Source organism: Hydra vulgaris, chromosome 06 (genome assembly GCF_038396675.1).
Source record: "Hydra vulgaris chromosome 06, alternate assembly HydraT2T_AEP".
NCBI lineage: Eukaryota > Metazoa > Cnidaria > Hydrozoa > Anthoathecata > Hydridae > Hydra > Hydra vulgaris.
Window position 1 is genome coordinate 30,776,899 of NC_088925.1, and position 22,628 is coordinate 30,799,526.

General features: G+C 27.2%; 1 protein-coding gene across 1 annotated transcript in view; it reads left to right on the forward strand.

Moving 5' to 3' along the window:
- The first annotated feature begins 5,048 nt into the window (after window positions 1–5,048).
- LOC100209365 (SUMO-activating enzyme subunit 1) overlaps window positions 5,049–22,628 on the forward strand; it is a 57,569-nt gene continuing 39,989 nt past the window's right edge. The window contains exons 1-3 of the mRNA XM_065799844.1: window positions 5,049–5,163; window positions 12,611–12,782; window positions 16,988–17,134. Of these exons, the coding sequence (XP_065655916.1) occupies window positions 5,087–5,163; window positions 12,611–12,782; window positions 16,988–17,134 (396 nt within the window). The 5' untranslated portion in view covers window positions 5,049–5,086. The remainder of the gene's footprint in view (window positions 5,164–12,610; window positions 12,783–16,987; window positions 17,135–22,628) is intronic.

Sequence of the window (22,628 nt, forward strand, 5' to 3'; positions counted from 1 at the left end):
TCAGGAAAAACCCTTTGTTGTATAGATGTTTTGAAAACTTAATAATGATATTTTTCAAGTTTTTTAACATTCAAGATTTTATAGCAGTAATTATGTTTCCGTTTATCTCTTCCGCGCCGAACGTAGGAGTATTTGACGATTTTAGCTGGCCAAAATTGGAACTGTTAAAAGTGGCCGTACCCACTTAATTACCAACCCTTATTATCTCTCTATAATGGTCGCTTAATGAGCAGTTAATGGTTTGGTTATAAAAGTAGTAATTGGAACTACGCAGTCTAATTAAATATCCGATCTATATCTGCGTGGTTCATTTTATTTACGAGCGATTTTAGTGGTGTTTATTGAAGCTGTGTACAAGTGTTTACAACAGAAGTTTTACAGTGTTATATCATGGATGAATCTATGACTGGTATGTACATTATTTACTCTTACTACCGTTTTGAAATATTAATTACCACAAAAGTTATGTACCATGAAACTTAGCATTTTTTTAACAAATTTTAAAGTAAATTTTGACTTTAAAAGTGAAAAAGTTGTAGTGCGCATTGAAACGCTCTTAGTTTTTTTCGTTTTTCTATGAGTTTATACCACTATATATTTAAAAATCTTAATTTCAACTGCCTGTTGATGCCATCTAAATTTTAATCATGTTCTAAGCACATCAAGGTTTAAGATGAATTTTTCAACTTAATTTTTTTTTCTAGATGGGTCATCAGGAATGCAAACAATCTCTCGTTTGAATTTCTACAACAGTATTCAGCAGCAGGAGGCTCCAAATTTCAATGAAAAAATGGACTTAGCTGATCAAAATTTGTTATCAAGAAATCAATATACCGAAGAACTAAAAACAGTATACAAGCGTCAAATGTCGGTGTTGAAAGCTATTTTTAGAAAAATGTGGTCGTCTTCATCCAGAACTCATGAAATATTTATTAAGAAGCATGGCCCTTGGCTGCAAGGGAGTTTCCAAATACCGGGTACCCCATCCACTCCATCATCAGCAGGACGACCAAGAAAAAGTTTTGTCGATTCTAGTGAACGTTCAAAAAAGAGAAAAACAGAACAGCTCAGGAAAGATGTGGAACCAGAAGCTATTGTTTTTGCAGCAGAAACTTGTTTGACAACAAGTGACAAAAGAAGTGCTTCAACCGTCCTCAAAGATCTTAAAACATCTCCCAAACGAGCGGGAAAGTATAAAAAAGCCTATCGCAGCAGTCTTGAACCTAGAAAAAAATCATTGACACCGTTAGAGGCTCTTTTAATATTTACTGACGCAGGCCTAACAAAATCTCAATATGAAATCGTACGTGACAAAGAAGCAATGGCCCTGCTACAGTATTTTTGTCGAAGAAAAAAAAAACATGCTATCCTGATCCTGATTCGTTCACAGTCACAGAAAGTTTAGCTGAAGTAGACTTACAAAGTCTGTTAAACCATACTGCCGAAAGATTGGTGTTGTATTTAGAAGAAGTTATCAAGACTCTAACGAAAAGTGGGCATAAACATATAAAATTATCTACGAAATGGGGTTGTGATGGCTCCCAGCAGACACAGTTTAATCAAACGTTTGAGGATGACTCTAATTCTGATGCCAGTATATTTCAATGCTCAATGGTTCCATTACAGCTAACTTGTGGAGTAAATAAAAAGGTTATCTGGCAAAACCCTACACCATCGTCTCCAAGGTTTTGCAGGCCAATTCGAATTAGGTTCATAAAAGAAACTGCTGATGTAATAGCTGAAGAAATTGTTTACATGGAAAACAAAATTGCAGGCTTGAAACCAACTCAACTTCAAGACATAGCAGTAGAACATGTGATGATGTTAACTATGATTGACAGAAAAGTCTGTAATGCAGCAACCACCACTAATTCGACCATGCAATGTTATATTTGTGGAGCAACATCAAGACAATTTAATGATTTGGACAGAACATGTGATGACAATCAAAGCAGCTAAATATTTGGACTATCCATTCTGCATGCTAGAATACGGTGTTTTGAAAGTCTCCTTCACCTATCATATAAATTGCCTGTAAAAAAATGGCAGAAAAGGCTGAATGAAGATGAGAAGAGACTCATCTCAGATAGGAAAAAGAAAATCCAAGATGAATTCAAGAGCAAAATGGGCATTCTTGTCGACATACCTAAGGTTGGATTTGGGAATACCAATAACGGCAACACAAGCAGGAGATTCTTCAACGACCCGGAAACATCTGCAGATATCACTGGAGTAGACTTCCGTTTAATTTCCAAAATGAAAATTATCCTAGAAGTAATTTCCAGTGGCCACTAGATTGATGTAGAAAAGTTTAGACAGTATACTTTGGATACTGCAAAGCTTTATGTTGAACTATACCCCTAGTGTCCAATGACTCCAACTCTGCATAAAGTTTTAGTACATGGTCCTGATAGAGAATGCGCTTTTGCCAATTGGACAATTGTCGGAAGAGGCTGCCGAAGCCAGAAACAAACATTTCCGGGAGTACAGACTTAGCTATGCTAGAAAATTTTCTAGAAAAGATTGTAACCAAGATATCATCAATAGGTTATTGTTAACATCCGACCCTCTGTTGTCCAGCATTGGGAAAAAGAAACACAAACTTACAAAGCCTTTTTCAAAAGAAGCTGTGGAATTGCTTCTTCCTGGAGAAGTCCAAGATTCCGACACTGAAAACAACGAAAATGAAGAATATTCTGACAATGACGAAGTGGAATTTAATTAAATATCAAAATATAGTATGTTATTTACCATAATAAAGTTTGAAAAATAATAAATCTTTTATTTCGTCAAATCCTATTGAATAGAATAAAATGTAATCCCTAAAGTACCCATCTTTCCCCTATATTGAACGCCACTGGCTTGGATTTGTACAAAAAACATTTAATTTAAAATTTCTTGTCATATGGTAAAGTTTTCAGCTGTTAAAAAGAGGGAAATAATTTTGGCCAGCTAAAATTGTCAAATACTCCTACGTGTGCCGATTGCAATCTCAATATTGACATACTTGGATAAATCTTTGATAAATCAATGTGAAGATATATTTAATCTCATTTGCTTTGCTACTTTTATTTTGCTTTACTTACTCCAAATACGTCCAAATTAACAAAAAGCCATGCAGCATTTTCTACTGTAATCGATATTATTTTTTTAGCTTTAACTTTTTTTGTAAGAAATGTAAAACGTGAAAGTAAAAAATAAACACGTAAAAAATCACTTATCAGTGATAAACTTAAACTGTAAATAGTATAAAAATAATATGAGAATAAATAGGGTCTCGAGTATTTCAAAGTCTAAAATAGTATGAAAAGTATTGTAAACTATGTGAATTAAGAAGTTACGCCATCTACACCCTTGTTCGTGTGATAATTGATAACAATAGTAAAAAAGAGAACAAATTATTATATAGTCTATAACCTATAACAAGATGACTTCTTTTTTACCTTTCTTATTGATTATAATATAGCACAATGGTAGCCATTCTGGTGGATTTTTTTTTTGTCAATATATTTATACATGATTAACATAATTGTATAGAGCTTGGAAAGACTTAAAAATGGAAGGGTCTTTCAACTTTAGAATTTAATTGATCCAAAGTTATTGCATATTTCGTGCTGGAAAAACTGAGGATTTTTTGACGCCTTGTACATAAGTATTGAAAATTTTTTTTTTTTAACAAACTGACCTTAAATTTTTTAAACGTTGAGAACTTAGAAATTATAAATAAATGTTTAAAAACTTCGCCATTCCATTAGATTTTTTATCCTTTTTTTAATCTATATAGAAAATTTCAAACAAATTTAATGTGTTTTGGTACTTAGGAAATCTTACCTTCAAAAACTACTTTGGAAAAAATGTGTCAGCACCAAGTTTTTTTTATCAATAGTGATCTTAAGACATGAATAAAATATAAAAGAAGCCATATTAAACAGTGCTTTCCATATATGGTTTGAAAGTAGTAGAGTCAAACTAATTAATGCAAAAAACCTCAAGGTTCTAGCTTTATTTTAAAAAAAGTTATAAGAGAGTAAAGTTCATGAAAATTACCTGTTTTTTGTCAAACGTCAAATGTTTTTGTTGTGCTCTGGAATCACTAACAAGGGTGTAGTAGATGTAACTTCATTTTAAATCCCTTTGTTTTTCAGCTAACTATAGTATAGTAATTAAAAGTTTAGATCCTATTGTTTTGTAAACAGTGCATTATATGGGAGAGATAAAAGGGCAATCAAATAAACAAACTAGCACAACTCTACTTGTTGCTGTTTATCACAAAAGTATTTGTTTAATAAAAAAAATAAGACAACATTTAAAGTTTAACAAAAAGTTCTTATGATACAGAAGCTAAAAGAAAATAAAGATTCATGTTTGCTACTCAATTTTTTCTCACTCCTTGTTTTTATGACATTGTAATACAAAATTTTATCCTGGTTTAGAATCATAAAATTACAAGTTAAAAAAACTTATGAAAGTTTGATGTCAAAGACAAAACCTAATTTGATGTCAAAGTTGTTAAGATGTCTATAAAAAGCCAGATTCACAAGTAATAACAGAAGTAATGATGAATATTTAAATTGACTCCATAGAAAGTATTTATTAGAAAAGTTTTTTTGTATTTTAAAAACAGAAAGGAGAAAATTAAATATTGTCAAGATTGTAAGAACAAGTTTATTAAATAATAATTTTGTTGTTGTATTGAATCATAAGTTTTAGAGTTTAGTAGATTTAAAGTTTTAAGCATTTTTCTATTTTGTGAAATAATTAATAATTTTTAAAGACTTTTTTTACACTCATAGTTTAACACTCATGTTTACTTATTGAGTTTAACAGAAAATAAAAACTCTACAACTATTAGTTAGATGTATTTAATTAATGTTTTTAGTTGAGCCTTAAATATTTATTAATGGTAATGCTGATTTTGTCCATTGCTTTTTTTTTTTAATATTTTTTTTTACAAACTTTAACTTTTAATGAAATAATCACCGAGTAATCTTTATGAATTTAAAAGTTTACATTATTTATTTAAGTTTTTTTCATATTGTTATCAAATATTTTTTCTACATATCAAGTATAAAATCAATTAAATAAAATGCAAATATTGACAGAGGAGGAAGCTGCAGTTTATGATCGACAAATACGGTTGTGGGGAGTTGAAGCTCAGCAGAGGTAACTAAATTGTTTCAGTTTTAAAAATGATCTTTCCACATAAGGCTCCTATGAATTAGTAGTGATAAGGTAGCAATCTATAGCTTGCATGTAGTAAATGGCACATTGTTGCAACACAATAAAAATGTATGAGAGTATATAAAAGTATAAAAAAAAGCAGAAAATTTGTATAATATGAACATTTTCTAAAAATATAATAAGGCAATTCAATAAAATCCAAGAACAATAACAGTTATGAGGTATTTAAGATGGCATCAATAGCTGGTAAGTAAAGATTGTTTAAAATTGTGAATTTCCAAATTGTATAAAAGCATTTCTTTTGTTTGTGGAGTCAACCTGTTTCTTAATGAAGAGTAAATTTGTCCTTCATAACTAAACATTCATTCACTTTCAACAGAAGATAATTCTGAGATATTGAAACTAGTTATTTGAAGTTTTTTTTATTTTCTTCCCACCATGCTAAAAGGCCATCTTGTTGCATGACTATGTCCTGTCCTTTAATACATTAAAACTTCATTTTTTATTTTTAATATTGTTTGCTTTCTGTTTATTGCATAGCTTTAGACATTAACATGTTTTCAATTAAAAGTTTATAATTTTAATAAAACTTTGACAAATCAAAATTTTGGTTTTTTGTACTTGTTGAAAGCTGACCTCAAGTTTTCAATTTGATCTTTTTATTGAAGATCTTTAAATAATCTACAAGTTGTTCAGTTTTTAAGATAACTATCAGCTGTTTGGAAAACATTTTTTATATATTGGATGTATTTAACTTTAATATGATTTTTGAGAGTCATTGAGTAGTTTTAAAATCTTTCATCTGCTGATTTTTTTATACTCAAAACGTTTTCCCTAATCCCAAAATCAAGCCTTTTTAGTTTAAACAAGCATAATTTTTGTAACTTGTATAATTGGAAATATAAAAGATTGCTTCATGTTTGCTAAATAAATATATGTCATTAAACATTTTAAAAAATTGTAATTTTTGAATCTATGTATTGTTTAAATAATTAATTATCAGTTGTAAAGGAAATAAATGAAGCATTATTTTTAGTTAAGATTATTTGTTTGACTAAGTATATTTTTTCATAGTTTCATAATAAAATTCCATAATAACCTAAACAAACTTGACATAAAAATAAAGAAAAAAATATATATAAAAAACAATATTTAAATACATTAATTGTAAGCAAAAGAATAGAGTGACACATGATTTTCATAATGAGTATAGATTACTATAGATTTAGATTTATTTGACATTTAAAAAAAAGCCATACATATAAATATATAGGGTGACCATTGTCTCAGTTTTTATGCCAAAGAGCGTAGTAATAAATTAATTTTAACTAGTTTAGCATTGCACTCTCCTACATAAAAACCGGGACAATGGTCATCCTATATATATATATATATATATATATATATATATATATATATATATATATATATATATATATATATATATATATATATATATATATATATATATATATATATATATATATATATATATATATATATAATTATCAGAGATGTACACCAGTGGTCGCCCGACGGTACCAGACCAAATTTTGTGAAGGGCGACTAAAAATATTCCTTTGGTGCAATTAATTCAACTGAAAGGGCGAATATTGATTTTATCTGCAGTTCTAGTTTTTTTTTTTTAAATTTAAGAATTCTATAAAAAAGAAAAGTCACTATATAAAATAATAATAAAATTATTTTTAAAGTTACAGTGTTTGTTTTCAGCATTTTCTATTATCAATTACAACATAAGAAAATCGTACGAGCGTTAAAACATATTTAATAAATAATAACTTCCTAAATAATAACTTAAAAGTCTTATTTTTTAAACAATAATACTATTTTATCTTTGTTTTTTTACAAATTTTATTTAAGAATTTAGAGATAAAGTAAAAGAACTAAATTTGCCAAAAAAAAAATTCTTTGACATGCCTTGTTAAGAAGCGTCACAGAGCTCGCTTCTTTCTTAATGTCGAAAGCATTCAGTTAAGGGAAATCTTTTCGGTAAAATATAAAGATCACAAGCATTCAGTTAGGCGAAGACTTTTTTTTTTGAATAATTAAATTATCTTTTAAAAAAAGCATTTAACTACAACTTGGAATTTTTTAAAGAAACAAATTGTTTTGTTTTAATTTTAGAAGACTTTAAATTAAATATGATTTTAAAAACTTAAGTTTTGTTTTGAAGAAAAATAGTGAAACATTGATTGTAAAATTTAGTTTCAAATGAATGTATAATAGTTTTGCATTTTTTATTCAAGTTTTTTTCCAATCATCTGCTCCATCATAGATTGTCATAGATTATTATGAGCCAAAGGAAATAAAAAACTTCTTATAAAAAAAGAGAAGTGCTTCTGTTTAAGAGAATTCTTTTCACAAATGTATTTTTTGCTTCTTATTAATTAAATATTCAATTCAAAGAACATAAATTACGTTTACAAACGTAGCTTAGTAGCTACAAACGTACAAAAGTAACTGATAAAATCTATCTATAATCTTTATAAAATACTATGTTAAATACCTAAAAATTAAAATAGATAAGTTGTGATAAACAAAAGAATATGTTAAGTATAAGATTGTTTAAAAAAATAATTTATAAGAAAATATAATAACAAATATAATTTTCAAATATTGAATATAGATTAAATTAATAATTTTTGTTAAATTAGTTTAAATAATTTTTAGTGAGGTTTAAAATAAATTTAATTACAATGCGATACTTTGAAACACTTTCAAGATATCAATAATTTTCCTGTAACAAATAAAATCTTAATAATTACAACACATTAAAAGAATTTTAAAGTATTTGTCAATACTTTGTTGTTGTAAAAGAGCCCATGTGTAAAGTAAGTGCTCAATTTTAGAGAAAAACCTAATGTCTTATATATCAGCATGTGCTTTATCTAAAAGGAGAAAAGTGAATGTTATCAATAGTTTACAATATTACTTTTATTTATGCAAATTATTTCTTTTCTACACTTAGCCCTATAATGAAAAATGACTAGAATATGCAAAAAATTTATTTTATTAAATTTAATTTGTGTTTTAAAAAAAATTTTAAAAAACTCCATTTTACAATTTTTATTTTTACTTTTAAAGTTTACAAATTATGGTTAAAAAAAGAAAATTCTATTTATCAAATTTGATTTAAGTTATTTTTTCATGTTTGTTTTACATTCAACTTTTTTTATTTATTTATTTATAGCTTCAAATCAATATATTTTTTTGATTCTGTTACAAAAGTGCTAGTATGCAAAATTGTGTAATACTTACAGGGCTCATTTTAATGGTTGGACGTTGTCCTACTAAAACCTCAGATAGTCCGATCAGTTCACATAGTCATTGAACATTTTGAGAGAAAGGGTTTTGAATTCTTCGAAGTTAAGCTTCAATCCTTAACAAAAAGTTGGTAAACTATAACTTAATGTAACCTCTTAGACAAATTTATAAAGTTTTTTGATGACAGAATCATTGAATCTTAACTATGGCAATGTTTTCTAAATGTAGTAGTAATAGTTTTTAAATAATTGTTCTTCAACAGATAAATTTTATAAAAATAAATTAAAAAATTGTTGCTCATTTAAAACAAGTGTAAAATGTCAATGAGGAAATCTACATCAAAAAAATAGCTGAGATCTAAGAAATGTCACATTAATGAATCCTGAAGATATTTTAGTTATGTATAAATCTTTTTCAAAGAGCAAATGGCAGGAACAATGTTAAAAATAAAGGATCATTTGGATTTATTTAAAAGTTTGAAAAACTTTCACATATAAAATATTTGATTTCAAAAGTCTCTGTTAACTAGCAAAAATATTATTTTCAAGATATTGAACTCCAAAACTTAGACAGGTCACTTCATACCTTTAAATCCAAAAAATAAAGAAGAATTATATTAACAAAAACAATCAAAATATTGCATTGTATATTGTTTAAAAAAAAAAGAGCAGAAAGCAAGCAAATATTAAAATTAACAGAATACTTATTTATCATATTGTTTTGACACATCTTTAAAATGTGCCAGCCTAAGCATTTCAGATGTCTTAGGTCAACAGTGCTCTCTGTTAGAAAATGTCTGGGAGTATCTTTCTTTATTAGCATATATGTGCACAAAAAAATATTTTAAGTGGTAAAACTTGATAATATTGTGAATACTTTTCCATAGTGCTCTGGTAAGACAAAAAGGTCTTCTTGGAGCACCTTAACAATTTATCAAAATGAATAAGAAAAATGAAAAGATAAACAAAATAATGAAACATCAGAAAAAGTGATTCTGAGCCAGAATTTTTATTTTCAGACAATAAAATCTGATTTATATTTACCTGATGTTTGAAAATTTTCTGTTCATTTATTTCAAAAATTCTAAATAATAATAAGACATTTTGTCAAGACAGGAGTATAAAGTTAGCAAGTCAGCCGTAGAGCAAAAGGATCGTAAACTCTATTGAATGTCTGACAGTAAGTTATTTGACTCAAGATAGGATGTTAGAATTATAACAGTACATTGTATAGGTTCCTCCAACTTTTAAAACAGCATATATTTTTAGTAGCATTGAGGCAACAAGAGACTCACAATATTTAGGCAAAGATTGAAGATTGAGTTTGGTGGCCAGTGAGCATTGACTTTGTGTTCAGCTAACTGCTAATTTGCACTTTGTCTAAGATATGTTTTAACAATTCAATCTATTTTTGTAAAGTTTGAAGCAATCACAAATATTTTTTTGAGAAAGACTTGGCTTTAATGCAGCACAATGTGATCAAGGATTAAAATTTTTAGCAAGATAAAAATAATTTGGGCAGCAGTACCACTTAGCTACACTTTTGCCCTCTCCCAATTAAATTTTTAGAAAGAGAAAATGTTTTTGTTAATAATTAACTTTTTTCTTACAATGAAAAAAAAAATATATATATGTATATATATAGAACCCTTAGATGTTGTCCGAATGTTTTTTCCATATTTTGTTGACAAAAAGTAAAAATTAAAATGCAAGACCGGAATTTTTTTTTTTTTTAAATGATAGACTGCCTGCCCCAACCAAACCCTCAGTCGATGTAGCAGCACTCCCTTGCGGGTCAGGCTATTTGTCAGTCGATGTAGCAGCACTCCCTTGCGAGTCAGGCTATAAGATAGTCGATGTAGCAACACTCCGCGCATGATTTACAGTAAAAAAAATAAAAATAAAAACATTTTATTAAAAAAAATTAAAATAAAAACATTTTATTAAAAAAAATTAAAATAAAAACATTGTTTATATTGTTAAAAACATTTAAAATGTTTTAAAAACATTCAGAATGTTTTTAAAAACATTCTGGTCAATTAAAATTGTGTTTTTGTGGTTTTTTTAAAAAACGATTAATTTGTAATTAAATTAATGGTTTTTACTTTCGTCCAACACGGAAATGTTGGACGAAAGTTAAAAGTAATTAAAAGTGACATATATGTTGGCGTAAGAATCACTTTTTTCCTTCCGCTCTTCCCAAAGCCAACAAACTATAGATCTATATATATATATATATATATATATATATATATATATATATATATATATATATATATATATATATATATATATATGGTGAACTTGAACTCAGATAAAGCTAAATTTTTTCAGCTAATTGTTATCGCAATAATCTAGATCTTCCTATATTTATGAATAGTAATGTACTCGATGAGTTATCTACCCTTCATCTATTCTTTATCTCTACAAATCTCAACTCTGTCCTTGTATGGGATACTGTTGCCATATCTGGGACGGATCTTCCAATGATGTCCTTTCTCTTTTAGACAAGATGCAAAAATGCATTGTAAACATAGTTGGACCTGCTCTTGCAGCCAGCCTCCAATCATTATCACATTGTTGTAATGCTGCTTCTCTTTCTCTTTTCTATAAATATTGTAATGGGTACTGCTCTAAAGAGCCATTACTGAAAAATATAATGGGTACTGCTCTCTTGTGCCATCTACTGAAATTCATTATTGTGTTACTCATCATTCAATTAAACCTCGTTCTTTTACTGTGACTGTTCCAAGCGCTCCAATAACTCTTATTCCTCTAGTTTTTTTCCTTGAGCATCAGTTCTTTGGAATTCGCTTTCATCTTACTTTTCCTGATTAATCTTTTAAGTTAAGTTGATTGACAAGTCTGCACAAGAATCATTTTGAAACAGCTCATTTCAGCTGCTCGTTCTTTTTAAAGCTTTTCAAGCTTTAAAAAAAAGCTACCTAATTTTTCTAAAGCTGTCGATAAAAGTTTTCATTTCTTGTTATTTTGTTAAGTTATTTTTTGCTTATTATTGCTTATTATTATTATAATATTAAATTATATTATTATTATTATATTAAAAAATATATTTTGTTTATATATTTATTTATTATGTATTTTTATTATATTTGTTTATAGTTTTGTTTGTTTATTTTATATTATTTTAAAATTATGTAATGATTGAATTATAATTCATATTAATAATAATCAAGTTATAATATTATTTCTATTTCATTGTGTGAACTTATGTTACTGCTTTTGCAAAATTTAAATTGTGTTATTAAGTTGAAATTATATTGAAGTGTTATATCTAGTTTAAAGTGTCAAACCAAATAATGTGACTTGATAGATAAATAAGTTTCTGTTAATCAATCATTGATATGATGTTTTGATTTGACCAATTTAACAGGTCTTTCAGACGACAAGAAATAAATAAGTTTGATGAAGAGTTGTGATAAAGTGAAGAGAAAGATTATAAAAATGGAAAAAGATACCGAAGTATTAAATGGACATTTTTATTCTAAACCTCTTCCACAAAATTTAGTTGTTAGAACTAAACCTGTTTGTAGCCGCTGTAAAGCTGAATGTTCTTATTATTGGAGTCTGAAGTATCAATGTATCTGGCGAAGAAGACTTGGGCAAACTACATTGGATGTAGCATGTGGGAAAACTATAGATAAACAAAAGAAAGTCAAGCTAACAAATGTTATTGTGAAATGGGTAGCTACAAACTGCAGGCTGATTATTATTGTGGAAAATGTCGTTCTGAAGAATGTTAGTAGGATTGCAATAAATGTATGAGCCTCTGCAAAGATGCACCATTGCAAGAAAAGTATATGAATTTTATGAAAAGGAGAGAAGTATAAAGGCGATAGTGTTAAATAAAACATTGATGTTTTAACATTTTATTTGTATGTTAATGTTATATTTAATTTGATTACATACATAACAACTGCTGAAAAAATGGACTTTATTTTTTCAAAGTTTTGACAAACCAAATGTTACTGCACAAATGTTCATATAGCAGAACTTCGAAAAATAAATAATTACTTGAAACAATAAAAATGTTTTCATTATTTCAAATGTGTATTTTTAATTATGTTTTTGTTTTGTTATGTAAAAGTTAATACTACTATATTTTATTATTTTTTTGATTTAAGACTGCGAAATGCAAAAATTTTGGTTGTTGGTTTGTCAAGTTTAGGTAATGAAGTTTGTAAAAACATATTACTTGCTGGAATTCATCACATGACAATGCTAGATGATACTATTTTATCAAAAGAAGACTTCAATTACCAGTTTATGACAAATGATGAAAAAATTGGTATTAATGTATGTATGATAAATTTTTTTTGGCATATAGTATTGTATATACACATACAGCCCTCGGAATTAGGGTCGGCATTCAGCAATGCTGGTCTAATTGAAAGTGTTTATGGTTGGTAAATAATTGCAGACCTCATTTTTATGTTTTATATTAAGACCTTTGTGTCAAAATTTTTTTACTGACCTAATACCAACCTATAATAGTTTAAGGTGGGCAATAAATTGCTGACCTAATTCCTAGGGCTGCACATATGTATTGCCATATAGTATTGTAAACATGGGCATCTCAGGGTTTTTTGAGATTTCATATAGGACACTTTCATGCATTGTGCAAACTCCAAACTTAAATATGTTCATACCTTGGCCAAATGAGAAGGACTTGAAAAAAATTGGGATGGCAGAGGCCTGGGAAAGAACAAGCCCCCTGCCTGAACGTGAGAGCACTGATGTAGTAAAATTTTCAACTTTACTACTAAATTTATCAACAAATTTTAAATTTTATTCTAAAATATTGATAATAAATAAATAAATTTAAAAAAATTAAGAATGAGGGGGTTGTAAAACATGTCTTTCACTATTGTTTACTTTTTATTGTTTAATTTATTTGATAGAGAAGTTCAAAGTTTTTATGATTTATGCTAAAATAAAAATTGTCAGTTTTAATAGTATTGTTTTAATATTACTATTAAAACAAATAAGGTCAAAACATAGTCGTAGTCATAGTAACTAGTCTGGAAACGCGGGCCGTTTTCTTATAACACTTAAGCTCCTCTCTATACTAGTGCTCAGTCTACTTTAGAGTGCATCAAATTGTAAACATTATATTTTGTTATAGTTAAGTTGCATATATTCTGGGATAAATATTGAAATGGCAGGAGCAAATTGTGTTTGTTTTGGTTATTCAGTTTCAAGTTATTATTTTGGATTGCATATATATTTGGTATTCCGAATAAAAATGAGGAATATAGCATAAAGTAAAAACATGTTGATAAATGTAGTTACGTGACAGGTTGTAGTGGTATGAATATGCCAGGCCTTGTTAAGAAGCGTTATGCAGCTCGCATTTTGCTTGCGAAAAGACGATTTGCCTACGCGTTCAGCAGTTTTGCGTTACGCAAAAACTTATATCTTTTAGAATATTTTTTATTATCTTTTGATATCGTTTATGTGACGTTTATTCTGAAGAAATAAAGTTGTAAGTAAAAGCATTTAACCGCAATTGTAAACTAATAGATTTTTTTGTTAAAAAAACAGTTTGTTTAATAATTTTTTTTATTGTTAATAAAGATAAGTTAAAAAAAATGAAGTGTTTTAAGTTTTATCTTAAGGAATTAAATATATAAATGTAAAAATTATTTTTTGTCATAATAGTTTAAAAAATACACGATTTATTTTATGGTAAATATTTTATTAATAAGATATTTTGTTTATTGTTAATTCAATAATGTAAAGTTTTAATGATGTTCGTTTAATTTATGAAAATAAATTATGATCACGAATATGTTATCGGTAACTGATAAATAACAAAAAAAACTCTTTATTGTTTAAAAACATTATTAAAAAGAGTTCACAAATTAAGTAAGAAAAAATTTATTAATAGTTAATAAAATAATCAAAAACCATAAGTAAAATCATAAGAAAATAAACAAACATTATTTTACGTTTCATGAAAAGAATATTTTTTTCAAAATAAAATTTAGTTCATATTTGAAAAAAATAATAAAAATGATTTATTAAATAAGAACTTAGATTTTATTTGTAACTTTTGTTCTAGTGAGAAAAAAACTAACTGTTTGTATGATTTTTAACACGTTAATAAAATAACTTTAATTACAATGCGGTACTTGAAAAGACGCTAGTGACGCAATATAACTTCTAACGATGCAAAATATATTTGCTGAGTTGAGTTACTTAGAAATGCTTTATGCGTTTTCGCTACGCAGCGAAATCTCGTAACAAGATATAATATGCATATTCAAACCATATAGCTTATATCATATTAGCATTTAAGCTATTTGCTATATGAAAATATGTTATAGATGCAAACATTTCATCGACTTGATGGATGTATAAGGGTATAAATGCTTAGTATCACATATTCAGAGTATATTTATTTAAAACGTTAGCTAATAGAGCTTAATAAACTCTATATTCTATATAAAGTTTACTTAGCTGGATTAGTTGATAATTTATATATCACTCTTTACATTATGTTGGTATCTTTTCTGGAAACAAAAAAAATCAGGTACAATTTTATCATTTTAAACGGTTTAAAAGCACTTATTACTGTAAAAATGTTTTTCTATATTTATTAAAATAGAAAAACATTTTTACAGTAAAAAACTTATTCAGTAAAAAATTAGGGTTTTAATAAATATTTTTAAAAATAGCTAGTATATCAAAGCTTCTTAAAATTCAAAAGCTCGTATATAAATAAATATTTTTTATACATTTTAAAATACAATTTATATATAAATTGTATATATAAATATCGTATATAAAACTCAAAAGCTCTCATATAAATTTTTGTTTTTATTATGCTGTATCGCAATTTATATAATAGCAAATAAAAAAAATTTAGTCTGCTACCAAATATTGCATCACTAACATACATAAATGGAACAATATTTAAGTAAAAAAAAAAATGATGTTATTAGGTGTGTTCAAAACTAAATACCTTTTATATTTGTAAAATATATGTAAAATAGTAGTGTTGTCATTATTATTTTAAAATTAAAAAGACAATTATATTTTTATTATTCAATCTTGTATTGTTATTTTATTATAAAGTTACTACATCATAAAACTATTAAATATACATGAAGTATTTATTTTACTACTCTAGGAGCTGATTATATACCAATAATATTTTTAAAAAATATGTGGCTATGAAAATAGCCGTTTTAGTAGGTTAAAGTCATCTCACTTTTTCTTTAATGTTCTTCTTCCAAAATAGAGGGTGTTTTTTTAAATGATGTTCTTTATATATCAATTTAGTTTGGCTTTTTTAAATCTTGAAAGCTTTCAGGTTATCTTTTGCAATGTAAAATCTACAAATTTGTATATAAAGTGTTAGATGATCATGCATATTTAGCATTTAAGCAATTACGATAAACACTGCTCAAGATACAACTTAGACTTGTTGGAACTAAAACCAATTGTAAAATTAGAGGTGCTAAAAACATTCCTACCAGGTTATAATAGAATGTTTTGTTTAGTAATGCAGTTGGATACGCACTTAAACGTTATAATATCATTGATAAAAGAGATCCAGTCAGATAAACAAAGACAGGATTTGCTACTTCAAAACATGAAAGAAAAGTACAATTTTGGAAAACATAAATGAAAAGTGCAGTTTTAAAAAGAAGTTGTTTTTCCAGTAAATATTTTGTAGAATCAGCGGTACAAAATTTCAGCATTTCATCAAATCAAATCAGTTAAATTTTTACTAGAAACTAAGCTGTAATGACTTCTTCTAATGAAATACTTGAAATATTTATACTTGATTTAAGAACTTTTAAATTCTGCTAATGGCAGATTACCATTTTTCTGAAGCAAGCTTTTCTGCAATCTAGATTAAATAATTTTAAAACCTAATAAGATGAAGATTAATCTTTGCTTTCTTTTATTCTTTAATAAATGTTTATCAGTAAACTTGTCCTTGTGTTTGGCGTTGAGGTGACAAGACATATTATGATATACATCATTTCTTGCAAAACAAACACATAAATATTCTTTCTTCACTTTGGTTAGGATAAATTAAATTAGGTAGTCTACTGTTTGAACTAAAATTGAGGTCAGTCTCCAACAAATGGGAACTCAATAGCAGCTAAAACAGCATCGAATTCATTCAAATTTTCATAGTCTCCGCCACAAAAAGTCATTTTAAAAACATTTGATGCACTCTCAGTCCAGTCAGCCCATAAAGTTCAAGTTATTTTATGAGATCTATAGAAAATGGCCCGCGTTTCCAGACTAGTTAAATACTATGACTATGGTCAAAATTATCTTTCTTGATTAAGTTTGTGTCTGAATCTTATATATATATATATATATATATATATATATATATATATATATATATATATATATATATATATATATATATATATATATATATATATATATATATATATATATATATATATATATATATATCAAAAAGCACTTCAAACAGTGTTATAGAAATTTTATTTTTAAAATATTTTTAGAAAGCAGAAGCATATTTAGCTCGATGTAAAGAACTGAATCCAATGGTAGATATTGTAATAGATAAAGATCCAGTTACATGCAAGTCTGATTCTTTTTTTTCCAAATATGATTTAGTTTGTATGACCTCTGGATCAGAACAAGACCAGGTTAGATTTTAAATAAAATTTAGTTAATATATATATATATATATATATATATATATATATATATACACATACACATATAAAGAGAGAGAGATAGAGAGAGAGAAAGATAAAGAGAGTGAGGCCTTGGCAGGAGTGGCAGGCGATCACCTGCATCCGCTTCCACACCCTTGTCAGTCAGGCGAAATAAAACTCACATAAAGTACAATTTTTTGTTTTAAACAGCAAAAATTATTTTTTTATTAAATTTAATGTTTTTTAGTTTGAGTGATATCGCTTTAATAAGTATGACATTATTATAAATAAATAAATAATAAAAACAAAGCTAAAAAATGTTTATTTATTACTACATTTTCATGAGCGTCTTTAAGGTAAAAAAGTTGGTTATTGTAGAATTTTTAAAAATGTTTTGACATTTGTTGTTTTTAAATAAACTTGATAATTTTAAATGACCAGTATAAGAGTTTAAAAGCCATTTAAAAAAACTGTAAATAAAAAAAACAAACAAAAAAGAAAAAGCTATTGAGCTTTAATAGTTTTTAAAAATTTATTTAAGTTTTTATTTTTATATTTTCAGTTATAAACTTTTTTAAAATAAAATTTAATCAATGCAAACTATTCTGAACAAAAACTTTTTAATATTTTAAGAGTTATATTTTTAATACACAATATTTTAAGAGTTATATTTTTAATACACAATATTTTAAGAATTATATTTTTAATACACAATATTTTAAGAGTTATTTTTAATACACAATATTTTAAGAGTTATATTTTTAATACACAATATTTTAAGAGTTATATTTTTAACTTGGTATGTAAAATACAATTAATTGAAGTAAAAGTATATTTAATAACTAAAATAAAATTTTTTTTTATTTGTTCAATTACACAACAAAAAAACTTTTTTTTGTATTTATGATAAAAAATATAACAGTGTAACTAACAAAGCTATTACTAAAATGTATCAAAAAAGCCTGCAAAAGTATTGATTGCTCACACAGGAAGCTTGCGTTGCCAGCCAAGTCCGTTTTAGATAGGTATTTTGCTACTGGTGAACTCATTTACTTCTGCCGAGGCCTATATATACACACACACACATATATATATATTTATATACATATATACATATATATATATATATATATATATATATATATATATATATATATATATATATATATATATATATACATATATATATATACATATATATATATATATATATATATATATATATATATATATATATATATATATATATATATATATATATATATATACTTGTATATATACATATTTAAATCTTTTATTTTTAAAAAATATTGTTTTTATCCGGAATTAGGTGTTTATGTCCCTAATTCCGGATGCGTATAAAATACAGAAAAACACATACACAAATAATAGTAACATTGAAATAATTATTTTAATCCATTAAAAAAATGAAATTGTTTAATAAAAAAAGAATATATATTATTTTATACACATTCGTTACAAATAAATTCCATGGTTGGACAATAATCAAAGACACATTCAATGCATGACCAATTTGAACACTGCTCACACGCAAGCCATTGGTTATTTAAGTTATTTGTCCAATTAATTTCGCAAGAATAACATAGAAGATCATCAGATACTAAAATGTTATTTGAAGCTTGAGGAAAATGAGGGTCTTCTAATTGATTCTAATTGATTGAAAGTTGAGACAAAGTCAGTCGTCTAAAATACCAGTTAAAAAAGGCATAAAGACAAAGGTCTTTATACCTTTTTTAACTGGTATTTTAGACGACTGACTTTGTCTCAACTTTTTTTTTTCTTCTCTTTTCTGTGCATTTTTCGCTTTTTGAGTAGCAGTGGAAATCTTTTTTTGTTCTCTAGTAAATTTCTTTGCAGCTTGTTTATCTAATTTTTGTTTTTTTGATGCTTGTTCAGCTTCATCGTAAGCTATGGCATCTGCCGAAGTCATATTATAATTAGCTGGTCGCTTTATTCTCTCACTTTTTTGAACTCTTTTATTTAGAGTTGGTGTCAATTGATCTCGAAGCATATTTAACACTGATTTGTTTATATCTTTGCCCACTTGTTGAACAGCATTTTTCAAAGTAGCAAAGCTTTTAAGCAAAAATTCACGACTTGACATTCTTGACGGTGTGTTAACACCTAACAACCTATTTGGTAAATGGCTGGTATGAGCCGGCAAACGCCAAAGTAAAATAGAATTTTTTAAGGCTTTTTTTTTCAACTCTAAGCTCATATGTGAAGCATGGCCATCAAGTATTAGAACTTTAAATCCTGAAAGTTTGTTTGCGTGAGGCAAAAAAACTGTTTTAAACCACGACAAAAAATGTTCGGATTCCATCCAGCCTGAACTACTACTGTTATAATAAACATTCTGGGCACCGCCTTTGCACCAGTCTTTCATAACATGTTTGCCTTTATAAATTATTTGATGAGGTAAATAATTACTGAATGCGTCACAACAAGTCAAGATTGTCGTCATTTGCTTTTCATTCAATGGTGCTAGCTTTTTAGGGATTTTTGTTCCTTTTCTACAAATAATTTTGACTTTGCCTTGATCAAATTGCAAACCAGACTCATCACAGTTAAATATTCATTATATGCTACTGCTAATTGCTCAAACCAATTGTCAATTATAGCTGGTTGTGTGGCCACAGCTCTAATAGTTTGCATACCGCTTACTTTTTTTTTCTTGTTTTCATGAAAGATTTCAAATTGAAATCTTTCATGATTGCATTAGTTTATAATAATTTTTTATTTTTATTTTTCGATTTGTCTGGTAAAGACGTTTATTAATTAAAAAAAAATTATTCATAAATTCATTATATTAAGGGAGTTATGAAACTTTTTACTAAAACCATCCGGAATTAGGTTACATCCGGAATTAGGGTTTTTTACACATAATGTAATAAATAATAAAAACATACATGCAAAATATATGCTCGTATTTATGTATTATATTGAAATAAAAAAAATTAAATAATTTTATATACACCTCAGAGTCGTGTCTATTATTATTACTACTGGCATTTTAGAGCACTACTAACTAGTTTACCCTGTCTATAGTATTTTTATATACACTAAGGTTGAAATAACTTAAAAATAAATGAGTACTTATAATGTAGAAATAACTTAAAATTAAGTATTTATAAAAGTAACTTAGAATTAAATAAGTATTTGATGCTTTAATTTTTGTTAATAACACTTCTAATTGTGTCAGTCGCACTTATTTGTCACAAAAAAATTAATAAAAAATAAGAAAATTCATAAATTCTTTTAATAAAACTTTTTTTTTTTGAAAAAGTTTTTTATTATTTCTGTATGACACAAAAAGATAATAAAAAATTAAGAAATTTTATGTTGTTTTGTTTGTCTTATGATTTGGCAGTGCATGCAGTAGTGAATCCATTTTTTTGTAAAAAACTGAATTCCGGATTTTCGGAATTACAGGAGATGAAATCCGGAATTCCAGTTTAATTCCAGAATTATTATAGAAGAATTTAAAAAATATAAAGAAAAGAAAGTACATTATTTTTTAACATAAATGTATTTAGTTCAAAACAATAAAATTAAAACAAATTACAAAATAAGGAAATATTTCATATTAAAATATTTTTGAACTACATAAATAAAATTGCAAAATGAAAGTTCAATTTTCATTTTGATTTTTAAAAAAGCTTCTTAAAAAGCACAAAGTATCCAATGTTTTGTCGTTGAGCCTTGATCGAATTTTTGTTGAAAATGCTCCTGCAGCGGAAAAAGCGCGCTCTGACTCCACACTAGTTGGTGGAATTGTTAATAAACTTTTGTAAAGATCTTCCAAAAGCATTCTGTGGTATCCCCCTTCATCCCAAAATTTCATTTCACTGCGAATTTCGGAATGAATCGATGATTTTTGTAGAACTTTTGACCGTGATTCCGAGAGTGATTCCTTTATCTTTTGCTGAAGAATTTCCTGCAAGGATAACTAAGTTTCCAATGATTCGATAGGTTCATCGTCATCCATTTTAGTAGACTCAGATACTGTCGGGTCTATTTCTGATGTTACTTCACCACTAAGTCTTTGGATTAGGGATATGATAATTTTGGTTATTTCAGTTTTCGAGCGACGCAAAATGTTCTTGTGAATTTTGGTTTTACCCCCATTATGCAAATATTGAAGAACATCGGATACCACAGTTCTTCTTCGATTAATTTGAACTTCAAACTCTTTTTTCATTTCACGGCTAATTTCTTCATTCTCATCAAAATTTTCTAACACAAACGTAAATGTTGCATCCGCAGAAAGTAAATTTGCATCAGCACGGCATAACGCCTCTACGGCTAATTTTTTAGGCTTCAAATTTCTAGAAACTGTAGATATTATATTCCATTCTGAATCATTCAAAAATGTATCCGCTTTGATATCAATTATTGCCTTTTTTATTGAACTTTTCAAAAGATTAAAACGTTCTAACATGGACATCAGGCTACTCCATCTAGTCTTCGAATCAAGCAATAGCTGCAATTCCTTTCCATGATCTTCCTTCACATGTTTTTGCAACACTTCATTTTTTAAAGGGGAACGTCGAAACATTCGAACAATTACCCGAACTTTCATGATTACATTTCGCAATGTAAACTTTTCAGTAATTTCTACATCACATTCATTTCTCGTCCCCACTTGCATTCTTTCATCATCACTTAAATCTTCTTCATCAGAGTCTAGATCTAGGACACTCTCATAATCATCTTCATCTACCTCTTTCTCTGTTTGTTTGTAGATCACATTTACAATTGCAATCTGAATTGCATTAGCAAAACACAAAATTTGTTCGCATGGTAATAATCTACCCACTTTTTGCATCATAGAAGCACCATCAGTTACAATACACGAAATATCGTTCCTTATATTTAACTGAAATGATTCGAACTTGTCCTCTAACAATTTTACACAATTTTCAGCCGCAAATCGACCATTAATTCGAGAAAGACCCAAATTCCAGATATTTTTCGACCCATGAACATTAACATTCATATAACGTCTATTTCAAGAGGACGTCCACTCGTCCAATGTTAGACTAAAGCATAAATTTTTTTTAATTGATTAATTTCAGCAATTTGCAATTGTTTAATTTTTTTAGTATAATCCACGCATTGTTAAACATTTTCTTAAATCGTTTGACGTACAAAAAACACGAAACGGTAAACCATCAGAAGCAATCATTCTAGCTACTACGGCAGGAAAAGTTTCATCTTTTTTTGACTTGAAAAAATCAATGATCGTGTTCGTTTTTCTGGTTGTGCTCACAACACTATCGTTACTGTCAGATGTAGAAGCTGTTGTATTTTCATCAAACTTTCGCTTGTTCAAAACTGTGTTGTGATTAGAACGAAGATGTGTGTGCATGGGAGTTGTACATCCACCCAATATCTTTAAAACTTGCTTGCATTGCATGCATTTCGCCACCTGATTTGTTTTCCCTCGTAGAAAATATTT